At 44.6% G+C, this 17,422-nt stretch overlaps 1 protein-coding gene across 1 annotated transcript in view; it reads right to left on the bottom strand.

Moving 5' to 3' along the window:
- The window catches only part of dnah5 (dynein, axonemal, heavy chain 5), a 428,506-nt gene that overhangs the window by 238,204 nt on the left and 172,880 nt on the right, over positions 1-17,422 (bottom strand). Inside the window, exons 42-45 of the mRNA XM_041183995.1 lie at positions 15,526-15,672; positions 12,537-12,778; positions 10,710-10,886; positions 3,460-3,664 (exon numbers count right to left, since the gene is read on the bottom strand). Coding sequence (XP_041039929.1) covers positions 3,460-3,664; positions 10,710-10,886; positions 12,537-12,778; positions 15,526-15,672 — 771 coding nt within the window. The remainder of the gene's footprint in view (positions 1-3,459; positions 3,665-10,709; positions 10,887-12,536; positions 12,779-15,525; positions 15,673-17,422) is intronic.

Below are 17,422 nucleotides of genomic sequence, written 5' to 3'. Positions count from 1 at the left end.
AGCCCTGGCAAAGTTGGTGCCCGACCCATCCATGCACCTTGACATTGCATGTGGGCTTTCTGACCAGCATTTAATCATGCATATTAATCCAACTTCTTCTGTACCCAGTTCCATCAAATTGCTCATGTGAGTTTTCTGCAGTGGAACTTGTATTTGAGAACTCAAGTTCACCCTCGAGTGCATTAGCATCTGCCCCACTCTTTCTCGCTGCCTTCGCTGCAAGCCACTCATGCGTGATGAGTCAGCACATGCAAATCCCATCACCAAACTATTCACTAAAGTGCATACAGTGTCATTATTGAAGTTGGTAGCTGTGAGTGTGGTATGCAGTGATACCGCTTATACATTATCACTGTTTTCCACATGTTGCTCCTCCAGCACTGCCTAACCAGGTTACAATTCTTGAGTATCCAAAAGGAGAAAGGCACAAGGATAGAACTGTGGTAGGAGGAGGCGGATGAAAGTAAGAAGTTTATGCATACATCATCTGTACCTTCTGAATCAAAAGAGATTCTGAGATGAGGTAGAAATGGGATGTGAGGAGAATTAAGCATGAGGATATTATTACCTTTGATATTTCCAGCCCTGACCCTGGCCTCAGTAATAGCCACCCCAATGGTGGCTGTTGCAGGGTGGATACAGTTCGGTGGGTCTGCACAAGTCTTTGTAGTCATACGTAGGTTAACTGTAAGTTTTTATTGACTCTTAGAACTATTTGTAAATATACAATAAAGGGTACAAGCTAGGAGCTGTCTCCACACTTGCTGGTACACACAGGCCTATCCAACACTCGCCTGACCCTGGATGTAGGTCATGTGCTCTCTTATGTCACTGTGTGGGCGGTGCTGTACCCAGTCCCATATTAACTCTATATGTGCCAGACCCTTATACTAAAAGGGCAAGCACCATCTTCTCCATTGTAGGTAAGGTCATACAGTCATGCTTGTCTCCTGCCAGTTAGCACATACTGCCTCTGGTTATTTTGCAAGAGAGTTGAAAGTGTGTCAGTGAATGTGGTGCAAAGTATTTCAGTGATGTGGCTGTCATGGTTGAATAGCTGGTAGTGAGACATGAGTGGTGAGGCTAGCAGCAGTGCTAAGTGTGTTAGAGCGAGGTGAAGGTATGAATGTTAGGTATGAGTCCTGTTTGAGAGATTGTTAGAAGGTGGCAATTTGATGCATTGAGGAGTGTCTGAGAGTAATGGTGCAGCTAGTGAGAATTGACATTTGAATATGTATTCATTGACATTGACCAATTGCATGAGAACATTGAGCTTTTTGTGATCCAGGTTCTCAGGGCATGACTCCTGGTATTGGCTGCCACAGTTCTGGTCCCACTGCCTTCTGAGGGTTTGTCTGGAGGGCCTCCTGGCCTCTCTAGATAAAACACATCTCTCCTCCTTCTTCGACCAAGGTTTCCAAAGCCCATTTGAAAAATCTTGGAGCCCAATCTCCCCCATTCTGTGCCATTATTGTCATTGAGTATTTCCCAGGTCAGTATCAGTTGTAGAATGACTTCCAGCACCTGCTCCAACCAGCAAGTACCCTTAAGTAGTAGAGGCTTGCTTTAACTGGGTGCTAGTCTTTCATGATTTTGGATTCCCTCTGAGGTAACTAGTAACAGCGCTGGCTGCATGGTACAATCATCTTAATTAACAGGCAGCATGAAGTTGGCATGTTGCCTGCATCAGAATCACAGAAATGGGTAAATGCCACATCTTGTTTTCCCTTTTTTGGGGGCGATCTATTTTAAGGCATACAACTTCTGAAAAAAGTGATAATACATTACATCTAAATGGTGAGAGATCACAGAGCTCTGAGATGCAGAGGGATCTGGGTGTCATGGTGCATGAATTACCAAAGGCTAATATGTAGGTAAGTAGAGCCAGTAATTAGGAAAGCTAATAGAATGTTATCTTTTATAACAAGGGGGTTGATTATAGAAGTAGGGAGGTTATGCTACAGAGGTACAGGGCACTGATAAGGTCACATGTGGAGTACTGAGTACAGTATTGGTTTCCTTATGATGCAAATGCATTAGAAGCAGTTCAAAGAAGGTTTATTAAACAATACCAGGAGTGGGTGGGTTGCCTTATGAGGAAAGATTGGACAGACTAAACCAGTATCCACTGGAGTTTAGAAGAGTAAGAGAAAACTTGATTGAAATATATAAGATCCTGAGGGGTCTTGTCAGCAAGGATGTGGAATGAATGTTTCCCCTTGTGAGAGAATCGAGAACTAGGGGTCACTGTTTAAAATAAGGGGTCGCCTACTTAAAACCGAGATGAGCAGAATATTTTTTTCTTTCAGAGAGTGAGAGTCCTTGGAACTCTCTTCCTCAAAAGGCAGTGGAAGCAGAGTATTTCAATGTTTTCAAGGCCGAGATGGATAGATTCTCGATAAACAAGGGGGGGGGGTAGGGTTATTGGGGGGGAAGGCAGGAGGTTGCAGTCAGATCAGCCATGATCTTATTGAATGGCGGAGTAAGCTCGAAGAGCTGAATGCCCTACTCCTGCTCCTAACTCTTATGCTCGTATGTACGTATTATTCAATAGATAAACTATTAACTATAACATGAGTAAAAGATGCAAAACAGCAATCTTTGTAGGTTTACATTCCAATTTTAACAGACACTAACAGGTCAATTTTAACCCATCAGAGGCAAGTAGGGGGAAGCCTCACAAAAATTTTAATGCTGGGACCTGATGTCATCATTCCGACCCCAACTTGATTTTAACTGATGATGGGAACAGTGATATCTATTGTCAGATCTGCCAAAAAAAAGTGGGATACAGCATTAACTTCAGAAGTGATCCTGCTAAGTGTCTTTTTTAAAAACAAAATTTAAAGGTTTCTTTACAGTTCCCAGTAAGAGCGAGAGTTCTCCTCTGGGTCCCACAATAAAATCATCAGGCATCCCCTGACTCAGACTTTTCTCCTATTCTGACTGTAATCGCCTCCAGAAACCCCATCACCCTCAAAACTTATCTCATGCTGGCAATATCATTCCTTACCCTCCCTGGCAGTGGTCTCCTGCTACGAGAATGACCTCTCCTGCCTGTCCCCTCAGTATTCACAGCAGGTTTGTAGAACATGACATTGAGGTCCAATAGTTAAAATTTCTTGTATTTTCTACCCACTAGCTCATCCTCAGCAGATTACATGTCTATCCCAAGCTTAAAACTCACCTGGCCTTTGCATTTTTTATATGGTAATTTTCAGCTACATTTTGGTTCAGATAAGTCCATCACTTGTTATCTTTGATGGAATATTGTTGATGGCAATCCTGAAGAAACTTAGGCCTCAGAATGTCAAATGTGACATCACTACATTGTTGTGGTCTACTCAAAAAGTTGCTTCATGGATGGAAAGTATATTAAAAAAAAATTCCAAAATAAACCCATTCAGTGTTTGCTGCAGAATACAGTTAAATAATTGACCAGTTTATCTAGTTACTGACCATCAAAATGTACAACATAGTCAAACATTGTGTCCTCACTCCCTGCTGGGATGCATGGCAGATCTAGCTGAATAGTCTCATGTGTTCGCAGCCAGTGTTCCATCTTCCTTCTGTCCTCTAATTCCAGTAAGGCCCCCATACTCCACATCAGAGAGAAAACATACAGTCTTTCCAAGTGTTCTCTAGTCACTTCTCCACTTTGTTCCTAAAAAAGCAATTATAAATACGTTACTATATTGGATACAAAACATTTTACTAGAACATATTTTCTATACAATTCATAAACCTGCGACATTTACAAGTGATCTCTTACTCAATAACAAAATAAACATTTGCAAGTCTGCTAAATACAGCAAGATTCCTGATGCACACACAATGGGCAGAATTTAATGCTCCCCCAGGGGGTGATGGGGTGGGATGGAGGAGGACTGCATAATGGGGTGGGAAGGCTCAGGTAGAGAGAACATTGCCTTCCCAACTCCCCCCAATGAAATCAAAGATGGGAAGGGTTAAGAACAGCCTTCTCACTCTGAGGCCAATGGAGACCATTATCAACAGCAGGCATAGTCTTGTCTTTGGTAGGCATATTGAATATATAAATTCAGACCACAAATGAGGCTACAAACAAATAAATAATTTTGCTTGGTACAAAAAATATACTTAAAATAGTTACCGTCTCTACAAGTCATCTTGAAATATCAAAATGACAAAGGCGATTCTCCTGTGCGATGTCTCATCATAAAATTGGTCTTTGGAATATGGCTGCTGACTTTTTACAAACTGAAATACTACCACAGAGTTACTGAACTAGCTCAGTATCCCTGCTGGTTGACTGATTAGAGAACTGAGCAAAAGCTATCAAACATAAGCTCTAGGCTGCAGAGCTATCCATCAGAGATGACAAGGTTTCATTGATCCTGTTCTCTCATAGGTCTGACCACATCTTCACCATGGCCACAGCTGGCAAGCAAAACTATTAGTTCAGGATGTCAATTATCTAAGATGCTTGGGAATTAAATGGCTGGCTTGGTTTTTTGGTCTGTGTCAAATACATAAAATTACTTATACAAAAGTAAAATACTGTGCATTATGAAAATCTGAAATCAAATCAGAAAATGTAGGTCAGGTAGCATATAAAGCAAGAGAAACAGAATTAAAATCTCAGGTCAATGACCTTTCATCAGAACTGGAAAATTTAGGGGTGTAACAGGTTTAAACAAGGAAGGAGATAGGGAATGGGACGGGGGAGGAAAAGAACAAAAGGAAGGACCTGTGATAATGTGGAAGACAGGAATGATTAAATGACAAAAGAGATGATGACGCAAGGCAAAAGGGGATAGTAATAGATGGTGAACAAAGAAAAGTTGTGTCCAGAGAAGGTGTTAAAGGGAAAATCAGAATCATTACCAATGCCTGCCAATCAATCAAACAAGAAAAAAACAAAAACAAAAATGGGGTCAGTGATTATGATCTGAAATTGTTGAACTAATTGTTGAGCCTGGAAGGCTGCAAAGTGCCTAATCAAAAGATGCGGTGTTGTTCCTCAAGCTTACATTGAGCTTCATTGGAACAGTGTTGTAGTCGAAGTCAGAGGTCAGAGTGAAAGGGAAGTGGAAAATTAAAATGACAGGAGACCGGCATGCTTATGAAATGAACTTTCTGCTAAACGGTCACCCTATCTATGTTTCGTTGCTCCAATGTGGAGGAGATCACATCAGGAGCAGCAAATACAGTATACTTAATTCAAACAATGTCAAGAAAATTGCTGGTTTACCTGGAAGGAGTAACAGAGCCTTGGGTCATCAGAAGAGAGGAGGTAAAAGATCAGATATTGCACTTCATTTGCTTCCACAGAAAGGCGTCATGGGGTGGCACTGTGTTGGGGTGAATTGAGGAGTGGACAAGGGTGTTGCGAAGGCATGTTTACACCAAACATTAAAGTATGCTGGATGACTTACAATGGCCTGGGTTTTGCAGTGGTAACGATTGTGAAACTGTCAATGTTCACTCTCATTACTCCTCTTAAACTGAGAGCAACTTCTGGAATCCGCATATATATAGAATTAAAGATAAACTTAAATTTAAAAACTAAAATTAAAGCCAGATGTAGCTGAATTTGAACTTTTTTCTGGCCTGAATTTTCCGGTTGGCTGCTTGGGGGGCGGGGGGAGGGGGAGGAGGTCCACGCCACCATTTTACGCGGGCAGGCCAATTAAGGCCCGCCCAGCGTATTTCTCGGCTCCCAAGGACAGCAGGAGCAGGCAGGCAGCAGCAGGCGTGCACAGACCACCAGGTCCAATGACGACCCGGCAGCCTGTTTAAATGAAGGCCTGGCAGACTTTTCTAGGCTGCTCGCAATGGCAAGTGCAAAGCCACAGCAGAGGGCTTCTAGTGAGCAGGCCAATGTGGAGGGTAGGCCAGCGGAGCAGGCCAGGCAGGAGGGTGGGTCAGCAGGACAGGCCAGGCAGGAGGGTAGGGTAGGGGGGCCAATGTTCCCCTGGTTTTTTGGATGACTGCCTTGCTGCCCTCCTGGAGGAGGTGGCAGCATGGCAGGAGGTGCTGATCCCCCAGGATGGGAGAAGGAGGCACCCCCACATGATGAAACATGCTTGGGAGGAGGTGGTGGAGGAGGTGAGCTCCCGCAATGTGGTGCGGCGCACCTGGATCCAGTGTCACAAGCGTTTCAACGACTTGTTGCGCTCTGGCAGAGTGAATACCATGTTGGCATTGGTCATGTAACTCAGCAGGTAGGCAGGTAGGCTTTTCCCCCCAGGTGCCCAACCCCCCAAGTCTGAGTGTAATGACTGCATGAGTCATTGATGGCATTTGCCCTTTGCCGGGTGGGCCAGCAGATACTGCCCATGCTGAGGTCAGCCTGAGAGGGTGATGAGGAGATGTGTTTTTCCCCCACAGCATGTGTCACACTGAGTCCCACATGACTGATTTGGGGCAATCTGGAGGAGCTGCACCTAGGCGCAGACTCAGAACACCAGGACATGTCCTAGTCAGGGTGATGAGATAGTGGGAGGGTAGCTTCAAGGTGGCGTGGCAACAAACCATCTGCTGCCCTTTGCGATCCACATGCTTGCGCCTCCTTGCTATGGAAGGATATACCGTGTGGTGTCTGATGTGATGTAGGCAGCATGTGGCCAAGGAGCAGGTGGGGGTGGGGAACAGGCCTAGCATCTTTGTGTGAGTGTTCGGCAGCAGCGGGGTGAGGAGGCACTGGAGCCCTGATATGTCCTACTCTGGTTGGGGTTGGCTGTGTGTGAACAGAGTCCATGTGCATTTTGGACATCAATGCTCTTCTCTCATTTTCAGAAGAAGAATGCTCATAACACAGCAAAGCGTGCTCACAATGTGGCCAGGCGCAGATCGCCATTCTAAGCCGCTTTGAGCAGGAGGCCCTGGGTCTGGAGAGGCATCATGCACCCAGGTCCACTGGTGTCGGTGAGGCTGGAGTGCCATGGCCAGGTATTTATACCCAACAGTGAGGTCAGCATGGTCCTCCCAACAGCCATAGCACTGCTGAATGTTAAATAGTTTAATTTTGCAACATGGCTTGACAGTCGGTTATGGAAGGATGAGCACATAATGATTCGGAGACAGGGATGGACTTTGTCATTGCCTCCACGCTAAGTGATCCACTTCCTTGTTCTTCCTTTCAGCATCATCGGAGCAGGGCCAGGAGGAGGAGCAGCAGAGGCCCCCTCTCACACATGAGGGGCCTGAAGTCTCACCAGCGTCACACAATTTCTGCGAGGCAGGCACCAGCGCAGATATTAGCTCCTCGGTGGGAATTCGAACAATAGCTACTGTCCTGGGGCACAGCGGTGAGGGCACTTCACAGTCACTAGAGGAGCTGGCAGAGACAGACAGTGCCCATGGCGCCAGCAGTTGGAGGACTGCAGGAGACCAGGTACGTGCTCAGTCGATACCTGATGTGCCTCTGGAGTCGTCCACAATGCAGCAGGTGCAGGGAATGCAGCCGGGTATGCGGGAGCATCTGGGGGAGGTACATGGGGCTATGCTTGGCTTGGTCTCCATGGTGGAGGAGTCGACGCGAATGCTTGCCGAAACAATGAGCCACATGTCTGAACGCCATGTGTCCTCCATGGAAAGAATGGCAGATCTCCTGGACAGCCTACTTCAGGTGACCCATCAGGGCTTCCTGTGGATGCGCTCTGACCAGAAAGCTCTCACATCGGCACTGACCTCAGATGGCAAGTGCCAGTGTGGGGGATGGTGTGGGCATCAAGTTTCCCAGCTCAGTGCCCATCCATCCATGGTGAGCAGAGAAGTCCGAACCAACCTCACATCAGTGCAGCAGCTGCCTGGCGTCTCTGCAGGCACCTCTCAGGGTGCTCAAGGTGAGGGCAGCAGCTCCTCCACCCCTCTCCCAGTGACTATATCATCCGGTGAAGCTGCGACGACGGTGGAGATGCCGGCTGTGGAACTGGCAGCTCCCTTCCAGGCAGAACCAGCACAGGTTCCACAGGCCAGAGGATGACCGCTGAGGTCATCAAGGCCAACAGGATAGCACAGACAGCAGGCTGGCTCAGATGCCACTCCGAGTGATGGGGCAGCACCAAGACAAAACACCTGGAAATGAAAGCATAAGGCACCTTAGGCACACCACGGATTTTTCACTAGTGCTTTTGTGTTGGCCTGAGATGAGGTCCTTATGATTTTATTTGATTTGTAACACTGTTTCTTTGTCTTTTTTTTTGTAATAAGCTGCTTTGTTTGACACATTAAATTCAGATATGTCACCATGGCTGAGGGTTTCTCTTTTCTTCTGCATGTGTATGGTTTCCAAAACTGTAATGAGTGCTTTGTTGGACATTCAGCTTTATTAACAATGCCCTTAGTGACTGTTCCTAACCTGGCAGATTTTGCACTTTGGTGTCGAGTGTTGAGCTGACACCCCAGGCTTGTCCTGGTGGACCATATGTGGTGTGATAACTGAAGGTTCATTGGATTAAAGCCTCCCTGGTGCCCCTGTCTCCCTGGAGTATGCCCGCGTCAGCATCTATTCCCTCAGTATTTCCCTGTGCATGCTCATCCTCGGACTCACTGCGGGACTCACGGTGTGCAGCCACAGACACAGCATCGACGTCTTCATCGTCCACTGCATCCCCCCTTTCCAATGCAAGATTGTGAAGTGCGCAGCATGCAACCGCTATCACCGACACACAATCTGGGGGGTATTGGACTGTGCCCCGAGTGGTCCAGGCATCGGAAGTGCATCTTGAGAAGACCGATGGTTCTCTCCACCACAGCCCTTGTGGAGGCATGGCTCCTATTGTAACGCTGCTCAGCTCCTGTTCTTGGATGGTGGAGAGGCATCATGAGCCACCTTCTGAGGGGATAGCCCTTGTCACCCAGCAGCCATCCATCCAGCCAGGCTGGGGCACTGAAGAGTCCTGACACTGGGTATGTCTGAGGATGTAGGCATCATGGGCGCTACCTGGGTATCTTGCACAGACTTGCAGAATCTGCATCCTGTGGTCACACACTATCTGCATGTTCATGGAGTGGAAGCCCTTCCTGTTGACTAAGGCACCGGGCTCACCTGCTGGCGCCTTGATGGCCGCATGTGTACAGTCTATTGCACCTTGGACGCGGGGGAAGCCAGCAATTGCTGTGAAGCCTCTGGCTCACTGTGTCTGGCTTGCCTGGTCGCAGCGGAAGTGGATGAAGGTCAATGCATGCCTGAACAGAGCATCTGAAACAGAGATAAAAACAAAAAAACTGCGGATGCTGGAAATCCAAAACAAAAACAGAATTACCTGGAAAAACTCAGCAGGTCTGGCAGCATCGGCGGAGAAGAAAAGAGTCAAACTCAAGTTCTGTCGAAGGGTCATGAGGACTCGAAACGTCAACTCTTTTCTTCTCCGCCGATGCTGCCAGATCTGCTGAGTTTTTCCAGGTAATTCTGTTTTTGCATCTGAAACATGCTTGACACAAGTGTGGACAGCTGATTGGGTGATCTTTGTGGTGTCTCCCAACGAGCCCTGGAAGGAGCCAGAGGCATAGAAGTTGAGGGCAGCTGTGACCTTCAGAGCCACTGGCATGGGGTGTCCACCCACACAATTATGGGAGATCTCAGGGCCAATCATCTGACAGATATAGTTGACTATCTCCCTTGAGAGACGGAGCCTCCTTCGGCACTGCGCCTCAGACATATTGAGGTAGCTGCTTCGCCGCCTGTATACCCTGGCAGCAGGATAGTGGCGTCTTCTGCGGCCCCTTCTGCCTTAGGGACTACTTCTTGGCCCTGCGACCCTTGTGCCTCCGCCTGTCCTCCCAAAGGTGGTTCCCCGGAAGCTGAATGTGCCATCAAGCATATTAATGCACTGTGTGATAATAAAAGCTTCCAACATTTCCATCTTATATTCCAGCGACTGGATACTAAAACGATACAGTTCAGCAAAGGATTCTGAAAATAACTTCCGTAGAATGGGAATGTCTGAGGATGTAGGCATCATAGGAGCTTCCTGGGTATCTTGCACAGACTTGTAGAATCTGCATCTTGTGATCACACACTATCTGCACGTTCATGGAGTGGAAGCCCTCCTCCCCCTTCTAGCCCTCCCTTCCTCCTCAGAGGAGCTTCCTCCAGTGGACAGTTCAGCTCCCATGCCCAGGCTAAAGGAAGGCTTCCCAGAACCTGCAGGCCCAGAAAAAATTACTCACTGCAGAGTGCTGACCTGAAGCTTAAGAGTCCAGAAAAAGCAGCTGGTATGCGTTTTTAAGTACTACAGGTCACACAGACAAGTTTGAAAAACTTTCAAAAATAAATAGTTGACTGTGCACATTCATGACCCCAGTGAGCCCTCTTATCCCGTGGGTGAGGTTAATACAAATGTGTCCTACCCACCTGCCCGTTGAGCCCGTGCGCCAACCCGAAGATTGCACAGGCACAGAAAAACCGGTGTCGATTGAACACTCAAGGGCCTTAAGTGGCCCGTTAATTAATGGCAGGCGAGCATCGGATATTATTGCGCGTGCGCCCAGTGAAATATCGTGATAGCACGTGGTGACATCGGGACGCTTGCCCGATGTCACCGCGTGTCATTTTAAGTGCAGACGTGCAGGGCCTGCCCCCACATGACAACGGGAAAATTCTGCCCTATGGACAATTATCTCACTAACAGTGAAAATGAAGATTGTTGTTCAAAAGAGGTTTTGTAGAATCTTAGTGGACAAGTATATCATTATGATGTAGTCTGATTTCATTTACTCACCTTTGGGGGAATAAGGCCATCAAGCATGTTAATGCACTGTGTGATAATAAAAGCTTCCAACATTTCCATCTTATATTCCAGCGACTGGATACTAAAACGATACAGTTCAGCAAATGATTCTGAAAATAACTTCCATAGAATCTCAGCTGCCTGTTGTGACCGTTTCTTCAGCCAACCCTAAGTCAAACCAAACAAAGATTAATATTTCCATAATTGACTGGGCATGCAATTTAGATTTTTATATATAAACATATGGACTTTAACTATGAGAAAGACAAAACATGTCACAATTCACCATAGTTGATATCTTATGAATACAGACTTTGCCATGATATATTAGGTGAAATTTCTAACTTCAGCAGAGGGATAAAATGTCCAGTACCTGATCAGTCACCCCAATTGGTCAAGATGTGTAACCACTGCCTGATCTATTAGCCTAGATTTTTGGAGTGTCATGGAGACTCAGTGAACCTTTAAAAATGGCGGGTGGGACTTGGATCTGGAAGTCCTTCCCTGATTCCCAACAGATCCCATTTTCACCGGTGGGACAAAAGGGATGGAGCATAACTCACATAGGACGGAAACCCTAGCTCAGCCGGATCATTTGAACTTAGTACTGAGTTCAAACAAACCTCATAATTTTGTTTTAGCAAGGGTTTTACCCCGCAGTGTGGGAATCTTTAGAGCAGTCATCAATGCTCACGAGGGGTGGATAAGGTATAGAACTGTCAAACTGTGAAGTTATTTAATTCCCCAGCCCTTTAATAATTACGAAGGCTGCCTGTAGCAGTATAGGTTGAAAGAAGTTCCTGAAGTTACAATAGCTGTTGGCTGACATTACCTAAATGGCAATCTAAAGTCATTTTTAATGCTTAGCTGCTTTCCACAAACTTATATTATCTCAAGAGGGAATCTTTAAATTACAGTGAGATTAACAGCTCAAAGACTTTATGAAAGGATTAGTTATCTTTGATGTGGAGTTATGAATACAAGTTTGTTTTTATGATGGATTGAGTACTTGAGGAGGTTTAAATATTTTGAATGGGCTTTCATAAATAGGGTGTTTTTAGTATGATAGTAAAGGCTGTAATAGATAATTAGACCTTTATTTTATTTCATTCCTACATGGGTACTGAGGTCTACCCATAGTGAATATTGGGTGAGTTGGCATGGATGGTGCAAGGACAAAGGATGGCAGGTGGGTTGGCATGGATGCTATAAGTGACCAAAGGGGATGGGTGTGGGTGCATGTGTTGGCATGAAGGGTATGAGAGGCTATTGGGGGTGCATGGGGAGATGAGTCGGCATCCACAGCTGCCCCCCCCAACCCCGCGCCACGCATCCCCCCTCCCCCCCCATCACGCCCCCAGAACGAAGGTCCCGCCATTCGGTTGAGTTTCTCCCAAGGTGGGTGCAACAAGCTGGGAGATTTCTGACTCATGCTACCCAACTGGGAATGAAAATCCACCCCATTATCTCCTGTTTTACACTCCTGCCACAGTTCAAAGTTCCAGTGAATGATTTCTATAATATCACTTAATTTGTTTGCAGATATGCCATTGATTTCAAATTTCAATGCTAGCTGTGTCCAAACACCATGCAGGGGATCTCCCAATAGGTTGCTGTAATTTCAACAGAAAATACATGGAAAACCTGAAGAAAGGGCATTAAAAGCATTTCCACTGTTTCTCTAAATCTTGTGACTGTGTAACAGCTGTGGAAATTCAACATCACATGTTATAACGAAAACAGTTTAAATTAAATAAAGGATTGATGAAGTTTTAATCCCTGTCCCGGAAATTAAAAATTTAGATATGACTTAAATACCTCAAGGATGGGGCTGAAACTCAAGACTGACGAACTCATGAAGACCATGCCATTTCGAGAAACAGTTGCAGGTGACGCATTGTCTATGTTGTGTGGCTCAAACACAATTTTACAGTTTGGAGCCATGGGAATGCGATCACCATTTGCCAGAGTAAGCGTTCTGTTATCATCAAGCACTGAGTTTAAATTTTCAATCCAGATGGCATCAACAGGACCATCCAATACAATCCAGACGTGTTCTCCTGCATAACAAACAGTGTTTGTTAACACACAGAAATAAGACACTATTGTCTTATTTAAATTCACTCAGCAACGATGAAGTGACAGCAAAAATGTCCAAGCCAGAACGGTGGGTTGCATGGAGGGGAATTTAGAAAGGTTGGTGTCCCCACTGTTGCCCTTCTCCATCTAGCTGGAGAAGGTTGCAGTTTTTGGGAGTTTTGCCAAAGAAGATTTGGCAACTTGCTGTAGGGCATCCTATTGATAGTACACACTGCAGACACTAATCAGCAAACTGTAAACTGGATGTTTAAGATAGTTGTTGCTGATAGAGACAGAAAACGCTGGACATACTCAGCAGATCTGGCAGCATCAGAACCATTCTGATGAAAGGTTATTGACCTGAAACATTAACTTCTATTTCCTGCCCCAAAAAAGCTGCCAGATCAGCTGAGTGTTTCCAGGATTTTCTTTTTTTTAATTTCAGATTTCCAGCATCCACAGTATTTTGCTTTGTGTTGCAAACTGAAGTATACCATAGACACTTCCTTGGATTCAGTTGTCCATTTGGCCCCATAAACAGACGCAACTGCCTTATATCTACTTGCATGATAGTGTTAACACAAGAGTGTAACAACAGCACCTCTTTGCGACTTGAACAGAATATTCATGTCTTTATTGCATATGCACTTACTAAATCTCTTGGATAAAGGATCAATGAAAACTTAAAGTTAGGCAAGACTAGATACAAATAAATAACCTTGATTATTTTGTTGTAATATGAACATTTCATACACCAGTTAAGATTGGTTCCCTCAATTCAGAAAGCACAAATTATCTTTGTGTTATAATGCTAACTACATAAATGTTGCATTTTTCTGCATCAATGGACTGTCAGGTTGAGAGTAACCAAGTAAATTTTATCCATTCTCTCGTCTCAGTCTTTACTGTTGACTGTCTCACATCATTCTGTTCCTAATAAAACTTTGGTCTGTAACTCTGTTTTTACCTCATGCTGTTCACAGATAGAAATTGAAATCAAGGACTTTTAAACACAACAAGTTAAAACTTTGTCTTCAGCCATTTTCAGGCATGGGAGTTACAATTTGTGATCTGCTGGTGTCCAAACCCATTGAGGCAGGCAGCAGGCAAACTTTGTGCTGCCTCCTCACTTCCATGACCGCTGTGTGCAAGTGGATTCCACTTTCCTCCTCCTGCAGCTCCATTCCTCTCTGCAGTGCCATATTGTGCAAAGGAGACCATAACTATTCTGGAGATCCTTGCTGATGCATCCCCAGATCTGTCCAGGAATCCAAGCTGCACCTTCAGCAACCTAACAGCTTGCTCAATGATTGTCTTTGTCTCTTCTTGTGTCTCTCCTCTGCATCAGTGGTAGGGTTCTTCACAGGGGTCATGGGTCAGGGCCTCAAAGGGTAGCCCTTGTCTCCAGTGAACTACCTGCTCACTGTGTGGAGGTGAGAAAACCATTGTAAGGTGTGACTGTCACAGAATGAAGGAATCATGGTGGCTTCCAGAGTGTCTTGCATAATCATGCAGGAAACCTTCTGTTGCTCACATATCAGCTGAGTATTCAGGGATTGGAATCCCTTCCGATGGATAAATATTCCAGGTTGATAGAGGGTGCCTTGATTACCACATGTGTGCAGTCACTGTTGTAGCTGTGAGAATCCAACTACTGCAGCAAATGCCAGAGTCCTCCATGTCTGACTGTCCTCATCAGTATCAAAGTGGCCCTAAGTGATGTCCATGGCAAACATGGCATTGGACACCTGGGAGATACACTTATGGGCAGCAGATTGTGAAATCCCGCAGATGTCACCAGCAGATCCTTGGAAGGAGTCAGAGGTGAAGAAATTCTGGGTTGCAGTGGCATTGATGGCCACTGGCAATGCATGCTCAGCTAGTCTTCTTGGAAGGAGGTCTTGTTCCTCAAGGCTGCAGATGTGAGCAACAATCTGTCATGAAGCTTGACAGCAAGAAAGTTCAGATCAAGGTGAGTAAAGTACAAGGTAGGTTAAATGATTTCCAAAAAGTTGGAAATTATCTGCGAAGCAGTGAAATCATACTCTCAGAACAAGGGCTGGGAGTACAAGCCTTCACATATGCAGGCCAACAGCAATGCTGTTTTACTATTTAAAGGCTTTCTAAGCTACCGGTTTCATTGATTAATGAATCCCCTCTATGCCTTCACCGTGTTGAAGCTTGTGATTAATAATGATGTTACTAATGATTTCGCCTGTTTTAATGGATTTTCAATTCCTAAGTATAAATAAAATTTGGTAGGATCTTTGTCAAATCTTTAAAAAGTACGAAGACTTGGGGAGAAAAATAAAGCATTTGTTTTTTTAATGGGGAAAGTCCTATGAAAATAATATGTAAAATGATGCAGTTGATTGCTTCTGACAATATCTCACTCTGTATTCTGTTCAATTAGGGGTCAAAACATCTGACAATGTTGTACTGATGAATTAGAAAAAAGACACAAACTGAGAAACTATAGCAAGAGCAACAAACTAGAGTGTTAAAAGAGTAAGAGGCCTTCACACCTGAAGTAAGCAGCAGCGTCAACTGTCTCATATTGGCTTCTGGCATCAAAGATAGAAGCACTTTTAGAAGATAAGCACCCATATCTCTAGCTATCTTCAGAGAATATAAAACTGTAATTATAGAGAAATGTAATTCTATACACCTTGGCACCATTAATGGTGTTCTGGATCTTATTATTATCTTATTATGGTTGTTTCTTTACCCTTCTTTGCTCTGAGAGTTTTTCTCCACAGAGTTGAAAAAATACCATCTGTCCAGTCATTTGTAGCTACATCTAGTCGGCCAAACATCTGAGGTGCTGTAATGGCTTTTGGATTCATCCTCATCTCACGGTGCGGTTGGCCACAATCTGTAAAATGAAGAGATAATGAGATAATGTAAATAATATTACACATCCATATACTGTTTTGCAATTTGTTCTTTATATATGTACTTTAATTTGGGGGTAGATATAATAAATTGACTCTCCAGGCACAGAGCTTCGTGTAACAAAAGTATATATTCAGAATTCATGCTTGGAGTCCTGCTGCTTGTCTGGTTTTCCACCCATTAATTTTAATGGATAGAAAATCATAAGGGGCTTACCCTCCTCTGTGCTTGAATTCCACATATGCACTTCACAAAACTTTTAAACGATACAAGTAAGATCTCACATACTATTGTCAAAATCTGAAATGAATTGCAATTAAAATAATAATGGGCTGTAGAGTTTGGTTGATTCCTCCTGATTCTATAGCTGGCTCATCAAAGAATATTTCATCACATGAAGCAGCAAAACATGCTGTTTGATAAGGATACAATGATACAGTTTTCTATTCCCTTCTTCTTCTGCTTCCTATCCCCTTGTAATGCATTCTTCCAGTCGAAACACACTCTCTCGCTTGCTCACTTTCAGAATCTTGCTATCAATATCCCATCTTCCCATCCTCTTAGGGAAAAACATAGGAGAAATAGAAAATCTATGACACGGGAGGCCATTTAGACCATCACTTCTTTGCTGGCAAAAAACAGCTAATCACACTTCCCAGCTCTTGGTCTGTAGTCCTATACATTATAGCATTTCAACAAGTATTTTTAAAATATCATGCACACTTCTGCCTCTACCACATTTCAGATATTGGCTGGGAAGCCAAATAGTTCATATCTATGCACCCTGCTTATTGACTTCTCTGAAAAAAAAGTCCTTTATATCCAGTCCATTTAGGCTCCTCAATTTTATACACATCAATTAAATCTCCTGTCAGACTTCTCTTTTCCAAAGACCCCTCTACAATTCTCCCTCATAGCTACACTTATCTGAATTTTTATATACGTTCTCCTAATTCAGTGGCGGGCAAACCTTTCAGCTGGAGGGCCACATCTGTGTATGAAAATTATATGGGGGTGGGGGGGGCCATAAATGGTCAATGAACAATGATAATGGAGATAAATTTTGGCAAAATAAACATGAAACCTTTATGATAATTATACTGTTATGAATGTGAGGTTTTATAAAACAGTTATATTTTAAGCTGTCCCTTTATCTTAAGATAAAATGGAGTATTGAAGAGAGGCCTGTGTGGCCTGGTTATCATGGGGACCAGAGTCCCTGCTCTATTGAGGTGCACATGCCAGGTTCAACACCTGAACACAAAGGGAAAGACTCACTGGGCAGAATTGTCCCACATTTACACTAAATGCGCTACTGGGTGAGTAAAACGACGCTCTACCCATCAACCACAATGGCATCTTTTCACGCTGTATCGTCCCAAACTCGCTGCATTAATTATGCATTCCGGGAAACACATCGTTTCCATGGCGGGCAGGCTCTCATTCACCTGCCATGCCATCACCTCGCCGCTTCATCCCACCAGATGCTATATTTAAAGTCCAGCCACGTGCACACCTCTCAGTGCTTCCAGCCCATGTCTGCTGAAAGAAGCCATGTCCCTGAAAGGCAAAAGGACTGCAGACCCAGGTTGAATGACGCATCCCTCGAGCGCCTGTTGGATGCAGTGGAGGCTCGCCATGATGTCCTATACCCCCGCTCTGGCCGTAGAATGGGGAGCAACTGCACAAATCCAGCTTGACAGGTGGTGGCAGTGGTGGTCAGCACCAAT

Source organism: Carcharodon carcharias, chromosome 3 (assembly GCF_017639515.1).
Source record: "Carcharodon carcharias isolate sCarCar2 chromosome 3, sCarCar2.pri, whole genome shotgun sequence".
In the NCBI taxonomy this organism is placed as follows: Eukaryota; Metazoa; Chordata; class Chondrichthyes; order Lamniformes; family Lamnidae; genus Carcharodon; species Carcharodon carcharias.
The sequence above is the reverse complement of the archived record's forward strand: the minus strand, read 5'-3'. Positions and strand labels throughout refer to the sequence as shown.